Here is a 17,518-nt window from a genome sequence, read left to right as displayed (position 1 = left end):
TCTCGCAGGAGGTGGACGGGGAGGAGCACCCTATTGTTTACATCAGTCGGAAACTGTTCCCCCGGGAGCGGAACTACTCTGTCCTGGAGAAGGAGGCCCTAGCTGTCAAGTGGGCGGTTGATGCTCTCCGCTACTACCTCCTCGGGGCCCCCTTTATACTGGGGGCAGATCATGCACCCCTGAAGTGGCTCAACAAGATGAAGGACGCGAATGCCCGCCTTCAGCGATGGTATCTTACGCAACAAACCTTCGCCTTCACGATCCGCCATCGGGCGGGACGGGACAACGCCAATGCGGACTTTTTCTCCCGTCTGGGGGAGGCTGACGACGCCAGCTCCGAGGTTCAGGAGCTGGATTTGAGGGGTGAGGTATGTAGGGAGCCCGGGTGGCTGCCCTCCGAACCTGAGGTTAAAGGGCCTTTCTCTCAGCCGGAGTGGGCGGGGCCAGCCCAAGCTCGCTCCACCCCCCGGAAGGGGAGGGGTGGAACAGGAAGTATAAAGGGCGGGGCACTTAGCTCAGTTAGAGCAGCACCAGGGAGGGAGGCAGATGCAGACCGCGGGCTGCTCCCTTCAGACCCTGCTGCCACGCCAGGGGAGGCCCTGGACCAGTGGAAACCTCACCTGGAGGACGGACTGGGGCTGCCAGGACTGCCCGCTGCCGAATACCCAGAGGAACTGGAGGAGCCTGAGGGGGAGCTGGAGCTGCCAACAGCGGACTACCCCGACGCACTGGTGGGACCAGAGGGATTCGGACGAGCAATCGGGTAGGAAGTAGCCCAGGGACAAAGCTGCACAGTGGTGAGTCTGTATCGCGGAAGGACTCCGCTGATCCAGTGGCGGGACCCTCGTCCTGCCACTGTCAGGGCCCTGGGCTGGAACGCAGTGGTGTAGGGTGGGCCTGCATTCCCCTACCCGGCCGAGCCACGCCGGGACCTTTGCCGGCGCCCCCCTGCCTGAGGGGCGCGCTACCGGCCTTTGCCGGCGCTCCCCTGCCTGAGGGGCGCGCTACCGGCCGTTGCCGGCGCTCCCCTGCCTGAGGGGCGCGCTACCGGCCGTTGCCGGCGCTCCCCTGCCTGAGGGGCGCGCTACCGGCCGTTGCCGGCGCTCCCCTGCCTGAGGGGCGCGCTACAGACTCTGGCCGGCGGCCTTCCCGCTGCTAATTCCCCGCTGGCGGAGGCGTGACCCAGGCCGGCCAGTGACCTCGTAGCTCCCCACCGCCCCCTAGCGGGTAGGTGGACCGACACCGATCACAATCCCCATCACTGGAAGTTTTTAAGAACAGTTTGCACAGGGATGGTCTAGGTTTACTTGGTCCTGCCTCAGCACCAGGGGCTGGACTTGATGACTTCTCGAGGTCCTTTTCAGCCCTACATTTCTATGATTCTATTTCCTAGGTACAAAGGAAGAAACCATTTTGCAGATTAGTTTGACAGGAAGCTTTAAGACCAAAGCACAATGAAACATTATAGCTATAGCAGAAACAGACAGCTGAATATGGATAATCCCAGATGCACAAGTTATCTAAAGTAAAGAAGAGATTGCAGTAATCTGTGCCACTTCAACTCAGGCACCATTTTCTTTCATCTGAGGAACTCGTATAAAACTCTACAGTTGTGTTTACAAGAGCATTGCTTATTTTTTGGCTCCATTTAGAGCTTCATGCTATTTCTTTCCAGAAGTCAGAGTACTTTTTTAAATTAAGCACTCCTACTTAATTTCCTACAGCAATTACATACTCCCTGTAGGCAACGGCAGCCCCCTCCTCTCTTCCAAATCCAACATACACCAGCTGGTTCCATGGACATGTAGGTGGTTACTACATCAATCCAGCATGTTTGGATTGAAGCCCAAACAATGGTACAGACAGGAATGTGAGAGATTTGAGTACCTTTGCTCAAACAGGCAACACTTCCACCAGCTATCTGCTGCATTATTTTAGTAAGCATATAGGTACATTTCACAGCTTGTTTCACTTTTTACTTACAGACTTCATCATTAACTTCCCCAGTGACTAAGTGAATTCACATATACTCACATGTATTGTATTAATTTCATTTAAAGATACTTTGTTAGTGAATAAAGAAGGTAAATTGCAGTCAAGATTCAATTCTCTAAGATAATATCTCTCCACCCCACTCCTCAAAGTCTTTTAAAGATAAGGTTACATTACTCACAATGAATAGGAATTGCTTATCCTTCCTAATCCATGTCAAGGATTTGTTAGAATATGTTCAACACTGATGTGAGGTTAACTGTGTTTGCAAGCACAACAATGGGAACAAGGTTTCTGTGCCCAAGAGCTTAAATATAACATGTTGAACAATTCAGTGACATCAAGCATGGGGTTAACATAGGAAGGTTTCTCAAAAGCAGTAGAATTTAAACAGGGACTTGAAGAACCTTGGGAAGGTGCTTGGAACATAAAGGAGAATCGGCAACTTGAAGAGCCACCAAGAAAGAATGGGGCAGAACTCAAAGGATAAGAGGGGTAGAATAGCAAAGTTGAGGCAGGCAGTGGAGGAGTGGTGCACAGCCTTGAGAATGAGAACTTTGAAATTAATGCATCAGGAAATGAGACACCAATGCTTTTTGTGAAGTTAATGACTGAATAGGATGGGTAGAGAAAGGCCTTCTGTGAAGAACTGTAAAGCCATTTTATGTATCTTGATGTGTTGGCCCATTGTATGATTATGAAGAGCATTTCTTTAGCTGCTGCCTTAAGATTTAGCAAAAGATGTAGTTCTGTGTTCCATGGGGCCAACATTTCATCCTTCCCTCTAAGCCTTCATAGCAAAATTATTAACAATTGGGTGCTTAAGTTTAACTCAGTTAAGAAATCAGGATCCATTTGTGAATTATGCACTAACGAAAAAGGTTCACATTGATGGCTAATAACATTTCACCAGTTGTAGTTGCAATGCCTGTTCAATATTGCATTTTTCAATATGAAACCATCATCAATAAATGAAGATTCTTTCGGTCAACTTCAGGGCTGAGCCTTGGCACTCCCTGACTTTAACCCACACATTGGCTTAGAACTCTTCATAGAGCTCTTGCGTTCATCTCTAGGAGTGCACATGGTTGATATGCCTCCTAATAAGCAAGCAGCTAGAAAACAACTGTCCAGAGTAATGGAAGTGAAGAGTTTTAATAAGTAAACTGAAATGACGAAAAATTCTCTACTAATTTGCCAGTTATTAATTAGAGTAATGTTGAATCCTCATTAATTCTAATGTCTTTCATGTGGCTTCTTCCCTTGAACTCCCTCTGCCCTCCATTTTTGGTTTGGCTGCTTGGTGGAAAGATGCTGATCTGACCTATTTTACAGCACACTTCCGTGTGTATTAAGTCAACTTTAAATTCCACCATGCAACAGAAGTTATTGTAAACAAGATTGGTTTCCCACAGGCTACTTAAATTGCACTCACATTTGGCATGACATGTTATCGTAACCATTCTTGCTTATGAAACTGTTTTGCATTGAGCCTCTGTTCTACATTTAGGGACTACAGGGCAATCTGCATGGAAAGCAATATTTTGTTGTTGTTTGTTTAATTTAAAAAGTAATGGCAGTCTCACCAAAATTTGGAATCACCCCCCGCCCCCCTTCATGAAATGCGAGAGCCCAAAGAGCCGTACATTTTGCAACGTTTCTAGTAATTCACAAGTTCACACAGGCAGTTATTCAAAAACTCATTGGAATAAATACAATCTAAATATAGTACAGCAATTTCTATCTTGTGGCATGAAATAATTTAAAAACCACTGTGTACTTAAACCCCCTTAGAATGAGGGGCCTTCTCACTGGTAAAATCTTTTGTGTTCTTATCCAAGGGACTTCCACCCACCTCCCTCTTACCTCCCCAATGGTCTTTGCTTCTTGGACCTCACCTCTCTGAACACTCATTTCCATTTATAGAAAAATAACAAGGCTCCGATTTCCATTCTGCACTTCAAGAACTCTGACTCACTTCACTGCCATGACTTGGTCCTGCTTTCTCCCCTCCTTATGGAATTGTCCTCTCTTCCTTTCCCCCACTTCCCTACACAGACCACAGATATCTCCTACAAAGTGTGTTCTTTTTTAGTGTTTCTTCACTCATCAGCATACAATTATCCTATATAAATGTGGCTCCCCCAGACCTCCAGAGTCTGCTTTCCAATTGAAATACTTACTACGCCACTATCTCTAATCTGCAGCTACCACTTTTGAGGAGCACTAGTTGGAATCTGAACGTCTCCTTCCACCACCCCGGAACATTGTTTAGTACAGCTAACCAACCTGATTTGAGCAGGCTACCTGTTTTACATGGCTAACTGACCAGGGGACTGCGATGGAGCTAGTACCCTGGCCAGTTTTTAAGAGAAGAAAAGAAAATAACTTCAAAAGACGTTGCATCCAGACATTTCAAGTAGATTAAAGCAAAACCTCTCTCCTTCAACATAATAATAATTTAACTTTATGAACAAAGTGACAATTTCATAAAAGTTCCTAAAGCAAGGTCACTGGTATATTGCAATTTAAGTATTATATACACCTCTACCCCGATATAACGCGATCCGATATAACATGAATTCGGATATAACACGGTAAAGCAGTGCTCCAGGGGGGCGGGGCTGCGCACTCCGGTGGATCAAAGCAAGTTCGATATAACGCGGTTTCACATATAACGCGGTAAGATTTTTTGGCTCCCGAGGACAGCGTTATATCGAGGTAGAGTTGTACAATGCAGAACTTGCATTAGGCATGCCAGCTACACATGAAGACACAGGAACGCCCTTCAAAATAAAGTTCTCATATTAATATTGTCCCATGTGTTTTTCAGGTCCCACATGCACTGATTTTATTATGCGCTAGAGTCGCCACATATTTGTGTCATTAAGAAGGATTAGTCAAAATATATTTGCAACAATTTTTCTTACAGGCCTGGCGCTTTGTGACAACATCTCTTCTTTATTCCAGCCTTGCTCTATGGTTATCATATAATAGGAATTTCCTGAAACTAGCATGGTGGGCCTAGCTAATCACTCACCCTTTGGAGGAAGCAAAGCATTTTGTATTTTTCACTATTCATTTATTGCTGGTGAAGCATGACTATTGTAAAGTACTGAAGACATAAGCTCTCTACTTAGAAAAATATGTACACTCAGTAATTTAAATTCCTTCAGTTTTGTCCTACCTATGTTCTAGAACAGGGGTGGGCAAACTTTTTGGCCCGAGGGCCACATCTGGGTATGGAAATTGTATGGCGGGCCATGAACGCTCATGAAATTGGGGGTTGGGGTGCAGGAGGAGGTGAGGGCTCCAGCTGGGGGCGTAGGCTCTGGGGTGGGGATGAGGGGTTGGGGGTGCAGGAGGGTGCTCCGGGCTGGGACCGAGGAGTTTGGAGGGCAGGAGGGGGATCAGGGCTGGGGCAGGGGAGTTGGAGGGAGTCAAAGGTGCAGGTTCCAGGCGTCATTTACCTCAAGCAGCTCCCAGAAGCAGCGGCATGTCCCCTCCCCAGCTCCTATGCGGAGGCACGGCCAGGCAGCTCTGCGCACTGCCCCGTCCTCAGGCGCCACCCCTGTAGCTCCCATTGGCCACATTTCCCGGTCAATGGGAGCTGCGGGGGTGGCGCTTGGGGAGGGGGCAGCATGCGGAGCCCCCTGCCTGCCCCTATGCGTAGGAGCCGGGGGGGGGGGGGAAGAGGGGACATGCTGCTGCTTCCAGGAGCCGCGCGAAGCAGGGCAAGCCCCAGACCCCGCTCCCCAGCAGGAGCTCGAGGGCCGGATTAAAACATCTGGAGGACCGGATGTGGCCCCTGGGCCATAGTTTGCCCACTCCTGTTCTAGAAAGAGACTATGACTAGGGGATCAGAGTAGTATCATCTATGTAAGTTCAGTGTGAGATTTTCCAAGGCAACAAGGGCAGTTAGCTTTGAGTTAAGCATCCAAATCCTAATGACTTTTAGTGAGAGTTCTATATTTAATTAACTTTTGAAAAAATTCCCACCTATTCTTTAGCTTTTGAGACTATGCACCAACACCAAGCATACCAAATAGTCAACAGTGGCAGCCGTTTTGTGATGTCAACCTCAGTTTTTCCAGGAACATGACAGTCATACCGATGTAAGCCCTAAAAGCCATTTAACAGCCAAGCAACAAGTTTATCATTAACTACCTGGGCTCAAAAAAAATCAGAGGTTTTCCCAATGTGAATCCAGTTCTGTTTGCAGCTAGCTATTGATGGTAGATTACATTTAAGTAATCTGATGGTTTTGCACACTAATTAGTGTGCATTCAGTTTTACTGACGGGAGCGCTAAGCCAGTGACTGCAGACAGCATATAAGGCCTTTAAGTGTGAATGTGTGATTAAAAATTCTTGTATAGCCATCAGCGTTTTACTCATTCATGTCTTAAGGAAAAGGTACAGGGCAACATGTTAATAGATTATACAGGTACAGTGATATAACACATCACGATCAGTTTTATTAGTAATTTCTTACCAGCCATGACAAAGTAGAGGAAGAGGCAGGAAGAAGAAGACTGTGATCAAGAAAAGGCAATCCACCCTCAATGGTTACCAGTATGTGCAAGTACTCAGCTATGACTTTGCTTTCATCATGCTTTAACTAGTTACTTGTTACTTTCTAGTTACAGTGTCTGATTTAAATTTATATGAGTGTCCATCCACAAAACTAGCTGACATCTTTTCCCCTTAGAGTAAACTAATGAATCTCCAAGTCATCCAGCCTCAGGGAGTACAGTTCTAAACCAGATATTGAAAATTAGAGTTTGCAATGCTGTAACTTTGTGGACTTAAAAGACAAGTGTCTGAAATTTGCTAAAAACAATGTCCCTGAAGGCCCTAACAAGCCCCCTAAAGGCTCTAACAAGCGCCATGCCCATTCTATCTTCCCTTCCTGAGCCCACCCCATGAAGGCCTCAGCTCCCTGCTGCCTCATATATTGGGAGGGGGATGGGGGAAGCTTACTATCTTCTCTAGTGTGACTGGAAGCAGATAGGGCAGTCCTCTATTGTCTATTCAAGAGGTTTATATGGACAACCTACCTCCAAGCCAGCATCTTCATGAGCTGTCAACTCTTCACACCCACACACATTTAGTAATTCCTTGTGCCATCTTCAATTGCTTTTTTGCCTTCAAGTAGCAGTGGTCTGGGGGCTGAAACTATTTTCACTGTAGAGGGAGGTGAATAAGGCTGCCTTCTCTCCCTGAAGTACAACAGTCTGACAAGAGAAGAGAAGCCAGTGGGGGGATTGCTGAAGAGCAGCATAAGAGGCTTAAAGTGCTTAGTGTTGGCTACCACAAGCATGTCTCTCCAGCTTCCTCAGATAGAAAGAAGGCTGTAGATGGAGCTCAAACTCAAGTACCCCATCCAACTGAGGACCACTGAAGAGCATGAACAAATAAGAGAAACTGAGGCTATTTTTTCCACTTAAGCTACGTTATTTGTGAGGCACTTTCGTCATGTGCTTCATAGGTCTGGTGATATGACATTTTTAGATACTTCAATGGTTTTGGTGTGGGAGGGGACGGATTGTGGCCTCAAAACAAGGCTTATCCACCTCAGCACTCTGGTGAGCATTCTAGAACCATCCCTTTTAACTGCAGGGAAGTTGTATACAAACTGAGGTGTTACCAGGACGGAATTATGTTTGAGGAGGATGCAGAGAGGTGCTCAACTTGGAGTTAAACAGCTCAAATCACTGAAAAATAGGAATTTAAGATTATGCAACTCATTTGTCAGTGTGGAATTACAGAGACGAAGTCAGGCAGGAAAAACAAAATCACCCTTTTTCAGGTGGGCTTTGAGAACTTGGAATTAGTTTTCCAGGTTTGTCAAAATAGTTCAGAATTAAATATTTTCAAAGCACAAGGAATTAGGTATTTACATGAACTTTAAATGTTAAATGAAAGTTCAGTGTTGTCTTCGGCCAAAGTTGAAAAACTAGAGCTGGATGGAACATCCCCGTTTCCAGAAATGCTGTTAGGAAGTTACAGCAGAGTAAAAGAGTTGGATAACAGTACAGCTGTGACCAGAAGGGGAGCCTGATATATTTAAGTTGCATACAAGAATTTTGTTTTCCTTTTTACAGGCCTGTGTGTATATCCAGTGAGCCCAGGGAAAAGCCAAGATCTTAAGCAGTGGCTTCCTCTCCTCATCTTGATGCAGGAATGAGAGAAGCTGGATTCCTCTTAAATCTCCTACTCACGAGAAATGGTTGCCATTAGGCCTAGGCCAGCCCAGCTGCTGTTAATTTCCAGGAACCAGGTGCAAAAGCGGGCAGCCAAAGGAAATGAGGCACTCTGGGTAACTGGAACTACGTAAAGGGACCTGGAACAACTAAACCTTGGGTCACTTGAGCGAGCAGCTCCTAGGAGGCATCACATCCTGACTCAGTCTCCGGAACAAGCTCATAAGCTAAAGTGTGTGATATTTGCCATACTAAGACTTAAGCTGTTAAACCCCTGTTTACTGGCTTTTGTTACATGTTTATATGGTGTCCCCATTCCCCTGCCATTATCTGGAAACCTGAGGTTATGTCTACACAGCCCCACAGCTTGTATTAGAGAGGTGTAATCTGCAGCGTGCACTAGTATGCTGTTCTCTGACTATGCTGGGGAGCCAACTAAAAGCACTTATTTCACATGAACGCTGTCCTGTTTAAAGAGTACCACATTAACATAAATTAGGTACCTTTTAGTTCACACCTGTAATGTCCACACGGGGGAGTTAAAACACTGCATGCTGACGCATGCTGCAATTCACACCCCCATAGTCCAAATGACAAGGCCATGTAGACAAACACAGAGTATTTTAGCCATCCAGAAGGGCCATCCGAGGAATACTAATCATGTTGGATGTCAGTGTCAATACCATGATCAATGCTTGAAAATTGTGGTATATTAAATAGCTAAATTATGCTGGTATTCCTGTACAATTACTGACTATAGCCACATGATGCTCAAATTAATCCATAGTGATTAATGTTGTTACAGCAAATACCAAACTACTGAATAATGACTGGATCCTTATTTACATTACTTAAATGCTAGCCAAGTTTTTCCTGCCTTGTACATTGTCCAGTTACTGTAGGTATTTTCATATGGATACTGGTGATAATGCAGATATTTTAAAACTCATTTTGAAACCGTTCCATTAGGAAAAAAGTTTTTGTGTGTGTGTGTGTGTGTGTCAGTGCCATCAGTCTGAATAGGTCTGGAAGGGCTTCAGCAGGTAACTTTAGCCAGCTTCAGTGGGATGCTGTGACATTTTTAGTGAGGCATGCAATTCTCCCTTACATGATTTAGGTCAGGGGTCGGCAACCTCTGGCACACGGCTCGCCAGGGTAAGCACCCTGGCGGGCTGGGCCAGTTTGTTTACTTGCCGCGTTGGCAGGTTCGGCCGATCGCGGCTCCCACTGGCCGCAGTTTGCCGTCCCAGGCAATGGGGATGGCGGGAAGCCGCGGCCAGCACATCCCTCGGCCCATGCCTCTTCCCGCAGCTCCCATTGGCCTGGGCCGGCGAACCGCGGCCAGTGGGAGCCGTGATCGGCCGAACCTGCCGACACGGCAGGTAGACAAACTGGCCAGGGTGCTTACCCTGGCGAGCTGCATGCCAGAGGTTGCCGACCCCTGACTTAGGTGGTCCAAAATGGCATCCTCTGCATAGTATGACCTTGAATGCACTGCATGTGTGAGGTCATGCTTTGCAAAGGATGCCATTTTGCTCTACAATGTGCATTCAGGGGCTGGACAGAATTGTCCCAAGGGGTGGATCTGGCCTGTGGGCCACCAGTTGGACCATGTTTTTTGAATCCTAGGGCTTGCAATGCATGCCTTTCATACACAGCCTCATTTTCTCAAGCCAGTGATCAAAAAAGCAGCGCATGCACCATTTAAATTATTGGATATGCCTAAAGAAAAAAGACAGAATAGCTTTCTTCGCAAAGATAGCCTCTTGGCCTTTTTTGCTGTACTTCTTTCAGCAGTGTCTTTGATATGAGCTTAGGTTTAAAAGACTAAAGGGGCTTTAAAACTAGATGGGGTCAAGGAAATAAAAATAATATAAGCCTACAAGTAACATCCCTACTTTATTATTATCTACTGTTTCTAAGTTAACTTTTCACCCCTCCCTAACAGAGACACCCAAGATGATAGACCACCTCTGATCTGCCGTTGGCATAAGGAGACTATTAAAGTTTCAGCATCTGACAAGAGAGTGCAACAGTTGTGCACATTGCTAAACCATGTAATTACTGATATTGTGGTTGCTACCCTCGTCCTCCTTCCCCTTCCATTGTTTAGACAATAAACAACTATAATATAGTGAGACCATGATCCAGCAAACATGCACATGCTTTACTGTATGCACATGAGCAGTCCCATTAAATTAGGAAGGCAAAGACATGTGAGTAAAATTAAGCTAAGGTTTTTGTTTTTTTTAAATCAGGGCTTTAAATAGCATGTTCTTCTAAACACAAACTGTCTCCCCTTACTGGCACATGGCCTAGTACAATGGGTCTTGACTGGGGCTTTTGGACACTTACTGGTATATACATAAGTGAATAATAATCCTTAGTGGTAAAACGTCTTGAAAGTCAGAATGTTAATCTGATAATCAATATATTTAAAATATTTGCATATATTTTAAAAAATGCCCTGCAGTAATACAGAAGTATTGATGAAAGGAGCTTGGAGTAAGTGACGTGACAAACAAAGCTGAGTAGGCTGAAAAGTATTACAAGCCAGTGTGACCTCGCAGTTCCATTCACTCAGGCCAAGAAAACCACAATAATATATTTATACAACAGAAACCCCAGACCACATGAAAAAATTCCATAGTATGCTGATGACTAAACTTCCAAATTGCTCCTAAATATCGACATACTTGAATTAGCTACTCAAGCATAGTGTAGGAGAGTGATTAGCCTTGCTGCGGAGAGTGAAACAAAAACTTTGCTCTACCAATTCAGAACAGTAATATGCCACCAAAAAACTTACTATTTAACAGGAGAAGGAGGAGACACTGACTGTTGAGGAAACAGATGTGCTAAAACGTCATACCTAACAGAAGCTAGATCTGAGCTCTATGTAAATTTTGGCTATGTTTCTCAATCTTAAACATCTTCAGATTTGGAGTAGAAGGGTATTATGTGGTCTAAATGGACCAGTGACTGGCTGTGACACGGTGCACTAGTCAATGCACATGTGCCTCAGTTAGGGCAACCAGATATCCTGATATTATCGGATCTGTCCCAATATTAGGGGCTTTGTCTTATATACACAACTATATCACTCTTCCCCCCCAATGCCCCCAAAAAAGTGTCCCGATCTTTCACACTTGTATCTGGTCACCCTAACCTCAGCCTCCTGATCTGTAAAACTGGGCTGACTGACTAATTGTTATCTGTTTTGAAATCATGCATTTAAAGTGCTATAAGAGTTAAATCTACCGATATAAAGTGCTATAAGAGTTAAATCTTCATTACAGATCTAGGTTTCTGTTCTAATTAAGTTAATAAATTCAACACCATAACTGTTTGACATGGTCTGTCCTGAATAGCTCACAGCACCCCAAAGTGATACAGCAGTGGAGTCCCTCTTCACAAGCACTACACAAACAAAATCACAAATTATGCTGTGTAACTAGATTACAAACAACTTCCAAAAACAAATATTAGAAGATAAGTCAGTTCCCTACACAAATGCATGTCAAGAGTCAAATTTTTAGGTTATCATCGTATGATGGTTTCATGAACCTTATATAAAAGGTAAATTAACCATCAAGCTGAGAAGCTAAAGGCATTTTCCAAAAAAGCAATATTCACAAGCGAATACTAGCATACCACAAAACAAATTGGCCTTGAGCATGATTTTATCTGTACAACTAAAGGTTTTAACTATAGAACTATTTCCCTCTTCATAACATGGCACAGCCAGTCAAGATTCTAGTGGGAAAAAAATAGACTATAATATGAAATTGTACATGGAAATGACAGCACTTCCAGAAACTGATTACAGCATACCAGCTCAGTTAATTAAACAAGTATAGTCCTACAGAACATTTTGGTCAAGTAAGATACATCCAAAAAGCTGAATGTGAAGTACATCCTTACATGTGCTATGTAATTTCTAAATAACCAATATTTGCTTAGGTCAATAATCCTTCATCGGAGCCACATATATCACCATTTACTGTTGTCTGTACGCAGTGACTCCTCTCTACAGAAGTTGATCATAGTTCTTAGCTACTTGCTAAAGGCTGATAAAATTTTTAAACCAGTAATTTTCTCCATTATTTAGGGTGCTTGTAATGTAGTTACATTCACTTTTCAGGATTTTGTTATGCAAGTCTGCAAAGACTAAATGTTTGTTTAAATATGTAAGTTACCAGTATGTACTTAAGCCAAGAAACAAAGTAAGATGTCAAGCCACGCTTTGCCTATGCTACTGATATATTTGTTCATGTAGAAAATTTCTTTAAGGAGCATCGGTTAAAAAACTAAAATCCATATTTTAGAGCCCATTTCATTTTGTTGAATGTTCTTGTCTGAGGTTTTGGGTAGAAGGAGAATTACATTTGTAGGTTCCTTTCGTAGTACAAAAGGTAAACGCAACATCTGTTTACTCTGTGCTTCACGGCAAATATTTTCATTTCAACTACCATTCATTTCCTCTGCATTTAGCCATATCTTTGCTGCACGGATACATTACACTGAAATCTCTGATGTGTTTGTTTAGCTTTGCATATAACACTGCTAGCATAAATTAAATTTATACTAGACTTTTAAGGGAAGGGGACTAGCATAAAATGTGCTGACATTATGTAAAATGCAGCCATGCTTATACTCTAGATTTGATACTGCAATTTTTTACAATTTACTATGGAACGTTAAATTGTAAAAAGTTTAGTCCAATTTTCCTCAGGATTATATCCTCTTGGTGACCACTGGTTGCTCTGCAGATTGCAACCCTTGGAAAGAGTTACCACCACCAATTTTCTTTCCAAGAGAAGCAATTTCCAGACATTAAAAAAATAAAGCATAAGTTTCACATTCATTATTAAAAAACTGTCAAAGCAGTGACTTTATCATACTAACAAACTCTAGTGACTGCATTTCTCTTGATACAGGTAGATTTGTGCTAGTTAATTTTAAAGAACAAGTGTAAAGCACCCATTTCTTTGGTGGAATGCTTTTCTCAAGGTCTCCTTAATGTTACATTTTTAGTTTATTTTCCATTTGGATTCATTTTAAAACAAAATTAAAATAATATTTAGCCTGGCTGCAATAGCCCAAACATTCTGGAAGTTCTGCAAAACCATAATTTTAAGAGCTTAGTGTGGAAGTATTTTAAGTGATGCGGTTAGATCTATTGTCAATTTCAAATCAAAACAAGCTGCAACTGGCATTTTCAGCCTTACCTGGGTGCAGAAAGGATGAAAACTTCCCTTTATACAGACTAAAGTACAGTGGCGTGCAAATAGCTGTAAGAAACTCCTGAGAACGACATTTTCCAAGGTATCTTACGAACCACATCTATTTGTTTTCTGACCTGGGTGATAGCATTATCATTTCACAGCTATTTAAACTTTTTTTTTTTATTAGTCAGAAGTCAGTATATTAAGCAAAATAGTAGAAAACTACAAATCAATAATCAGAGAGGTAGCTGTGTTAGTCTGTATCCACAAAAACAAGGAGGAGTCCAGTGGCACCTTAAAGACTAACAGATTTATTTTGGCATAAGCTTTCGTGGGTAAAAACCCACTTCTTCAGATGTGGTTTTTACAACTCAAGACAATCTAATGTCACGCACAGAATTAGCAGATTGCCATGGAGCACACAGAACTGAGTGATATAATCACTCCATTCAAGTTTCACTTGTCATTTTTCAGGCAATTGGACCCCTTAGTAGGCTCTGAAGTTTAACAGGAAAAGTTAAGATTGAGAGTAACTGCCTAAGGTGGCTCCAAGATATAGTGAGATTCTAACAGCACATTTCAAGCCCTGAGCAATTATTGAATACATAGAATATTTATGGCTAAGTGAACAGAAAACAGGCATTTATTTAATAGGTAGAAAAACAAGGCATCGGAATGAGTTCCTGGTCTGATGAATTTGGATATCAGATGATATCCAAAAAAGGCCTTATTTCCATCTGTGAATTTCAAGTTCACTTGATAGAGTGTTCCCGTTCTGTTCACTCTCTCTAAAGCATCTGTCACTTGGCATTGTCAGGGCTAGATGGACCATTGCGCTGACCCACTATGGCCATTCTTATAAGTTAGTGTAATTATCAAATCTAGCATAAGAAAAAAAGTTGGTTTACTATACCAATTTAAATAAGGATTCAAAATAGAAAAAAGTATTTTGAAAAGGTTATATTTCAGCTGATACTCTAAAAACAGCACAAATGGTTCATAAGATACTATCAGCATCAGTAGAATAAAACATTGAAGAAATAATGGGTACTGGTAGATAGGATGTGGTAATAAAAATATAGACTCTAATATACATCTTCTAGATAGTCCTCAAATCTTATTACAGTGCAGTCTGTATATTACTTTCACAAGCTATCAGTTAATACTATGCATGAGTGAATACTGGCAAGTTAATAGTCTGCTATTTTAGAGCCTACATTAATAACTTAAGAAGCTCTCCATTTACACATTATAACAAAGATCATCCGAGATACTGTATTACACCAATGAGATTAATTTTCCGCAAAACGGTCTTCAATAGTTTTATTTCTGAGGTATGTTAGAGTCTTCAAGTTTTATCAGCCTATTATAAAAGGGTACATTTGTGGTAAAGGATTAAAACTTTGCTGTTTTATAATCTATAATGGATATTACAACCACTTAGTGTACATCTATAATTTTGATGTATTAACCACTTGTACATGCATACAGATTCATAGAATTTATGGCCAGAAGGGACAATTGTAATTTAAACTGACCTCTGACAGAGCACAAGCCATTAAATTTCACCCAGTAATACCTGCATTAAGCCCATATCTTGTGGCTGAGCTAGAATATATATTTTAGAAAAGTCTAAGTCAAGAAAGGATGTCTTAAGTGATAGTGAATTCACCATAAGTGATAGTGAATTCACCATGTCCCCAGTAAATTGTTCCAAAGGTCAAATACCTTATTGTTAATATTTGCACCTTATTTCTAGCCCAAATTTAACTCATTTCAGCTTCTAGACCTTGAATCTTGCATACAGAATATGCACATCTCACCAAGTTTATGAGTTGTGCACGGCATATGAATTTAAGGTAGTATATAGACCTAGTGTTACTGTTGACGACTCTGTATTCTGCTACTAGGTTGAACTCTATTCTCTATATTCCAAGGCTGCTGCTAAACAGTGTCTCAAGTTCCAGATCAGAGTTTTATGCAACAATAGATGTTAATCATTTCCAAAACACTGACATTCATTTGCTCAGTTGGTGTTAAAATGGTCTGTGTGCGAAATTGCAAAGTATCGCTGGATTGCCATACTGGGAAGTTGTGTGGTTTGTAAGATAACAAAACTGCTATCATTAAAGGGCTAATATTTCCATTATGAGTTGCATTTGTGGAAGCATTAATGACCTTCATAACAATTCACCCTGGGCTGAATCTTAGCCTTTGAGAGTTGAGCCCATGAGAACTTTTTGCTTAGTCACAATTCATCTGCTTCTTTTTTAGTTCCAGGAAGGTAAAACAGTTTGAGGGTCTGAGCTTTCACTAAATAAACTGACTCCAAAATGAAATATGGTGGGCAGTCAATCCCTACATTGGGCTAACTGTGTTATTTGCAGAATAGTTCCAAACCACTGAAGTATATTTCGTATGGGATAGCTAATTTTTCAAACGTTAAAAAACTTAACTACACTTCAGTTTGGTTATCATTGGCAACTAACTATGGAGCTGCAATGACGTTCTGTCAAATGTTCAGTTCTACACATCTCCATTACATATTGTGTAAAATATCTATATGCCATATGCACTGTAGTAACCAGTGTCAGAGATACATTCCACTTTGCTTCAAGGGATCTCCAGCATTCCATTAAGGGTTAATTTAAGATTGAAAAAGCTGAGGCATTCACAAAGAAAGTTTAACCTCAAGATAGCAAATTAAGAGTGCATTTATGGTGTATGTTCACAAAGCCTTAGAAAGCATTAGGGCCACTAACTCCTCCTGTTGCACTCAGGTATTGTAGCTCAAGCTGTGTGAAATACCCCACCACACAGCAGTATCTAGGATATACCATAAGGGGAGTTAAGGACTAAGTGACAGGCTTCCCCATAACATTGCCTTGCTCTGTCAGTTTAAGACAGAAACCAGAGATAGTTTTAATGCAATCTATTATCCATTTTACTTTATTTCTGCCAGCAGCTGATGTTTCCATGGGAATGCAGTCACCGTGCTGGGAAACAAAGCAAGAAGGAATCAATACTAGTCTCCAGGTGAAAGCACCCAGATTTTTAATCATATGTTAAATCTCCTGGAGTGTTTCCAGTGCTAACCCGTGTCAGTGCCACAGCCAGAGAGTTTTGAAGCCCTTAACAAACTAGTTACTGCAAAACCCACAACAGCAAGATTTTAAACTTAAGTTACTGCAAGAAACAAGAACCTAACACATAGGGCTTGATTAGCATAGAAGCAGGATCAGAGCGGCTATAACTTCGGAAAGGTTCCTCCCCCTCCCTCCTGCAAACGTGAATCTGTGCTTGATTATTTAAGCTGTTAGGACTGTGCGGGCTCAGAGTCTGCACCGATATGAATCTGCAGGGAATCTCACCAAGAGCGCTCCTACAAGTACTCTCGAAACCTAAGTGTGTGTTACTTACAGTCTCTCTGCATTCCTGGGAATACCCCGTGGCACGGTTTTCAGTCCCAGCCCATGACAATCCACGTTGGAGGCAGAGCAGGTACATTTATTGGGGCATCCTCCAACAGGCATCCAAGCCACGGAGCTCCAGAAGCTCAGGATCACTCCCAGCCACAGGGATGCACGACTCCCACCGAGCAACATGGTCTCCGTATCCCTTCTCCAAAGGGTGCAAAAGGATGCAAAAGCAGCCAGTCCTCAGAGGTGGAAAACCCCAGCGACAGAGAGTGCAAAGGGCTGCGAGGGGCTCTCAACACAGCCCGAGAGAGCCCACTTCTCCCCGCATCTCCGCTCGCACTCCTGGAGTCCTTGGAGCACCACCCAATCTTCCAGGGAGATCTGGGGGGAGGGTTATGTTCCGTGGTGCCTTTCAGGTTTCCCAGTGTTATCTGACCGGCACCAGCAGGCGAGGAGTTTAGCAGCGCTCCAGCCAGAGGAGTCCGCAGATGAAAGAGGAGCAGGGAGTTAAGGTAAACAGAGCTAACCATCCATCAGGGGTTTCGGCAAGCAGCCCCCGCCCCACTCCGCATCGCCCAACCTGGCAGGGCAGGTAACCGCTGGGGGAGGCGATGGCGGAGAGCTCAGAGCGCTCCAGCGGCCAGCTGCTCAGTCCCTGGCTCCTGCACCTTCGCC

General features: G+C 43.0%; 1 protein-coding gene across 1 annotated transcript in view; it reads right to left on the bottom strand.

Annotated features, from left to right (window-relative positions):
- SLIT3 (slit guidance ligand 3) overlaps positions 1–17,029 on the bottom strand; it is a 798,116-nt gene extending 781,087 nt beyond the window's left edge. Inside the window, exon 1 of the mRNA XM_065410175.1 lies at positions 16,845–17,029. Coding sequence (XP_065266247.1) covers positions 16,845–17,029 — 185 coding nt within the window. The remainder of the gene's footprint in view (positions 1–16,844) is intronic.
- Positions 17,030–17,518: the final 489 nt, after the last annotated feature.

This window comes from Emys orbicularis, chromosome 8 (assembly GCF_028017835.1).
Source record: "Emys orbicularis isolate rEmyOrb1 chromosome 8, rEmyOrb1.hap1, whole genome shotgun sequence".
Lineage (NCBI taxonomy): Eukaryota > Metazoa > Chordata > Testudines > Emydidae > Emys > Emys orbicularis.
This window is presented reverse-complemented; position numbering and strand designations above follow the sequence as displayed.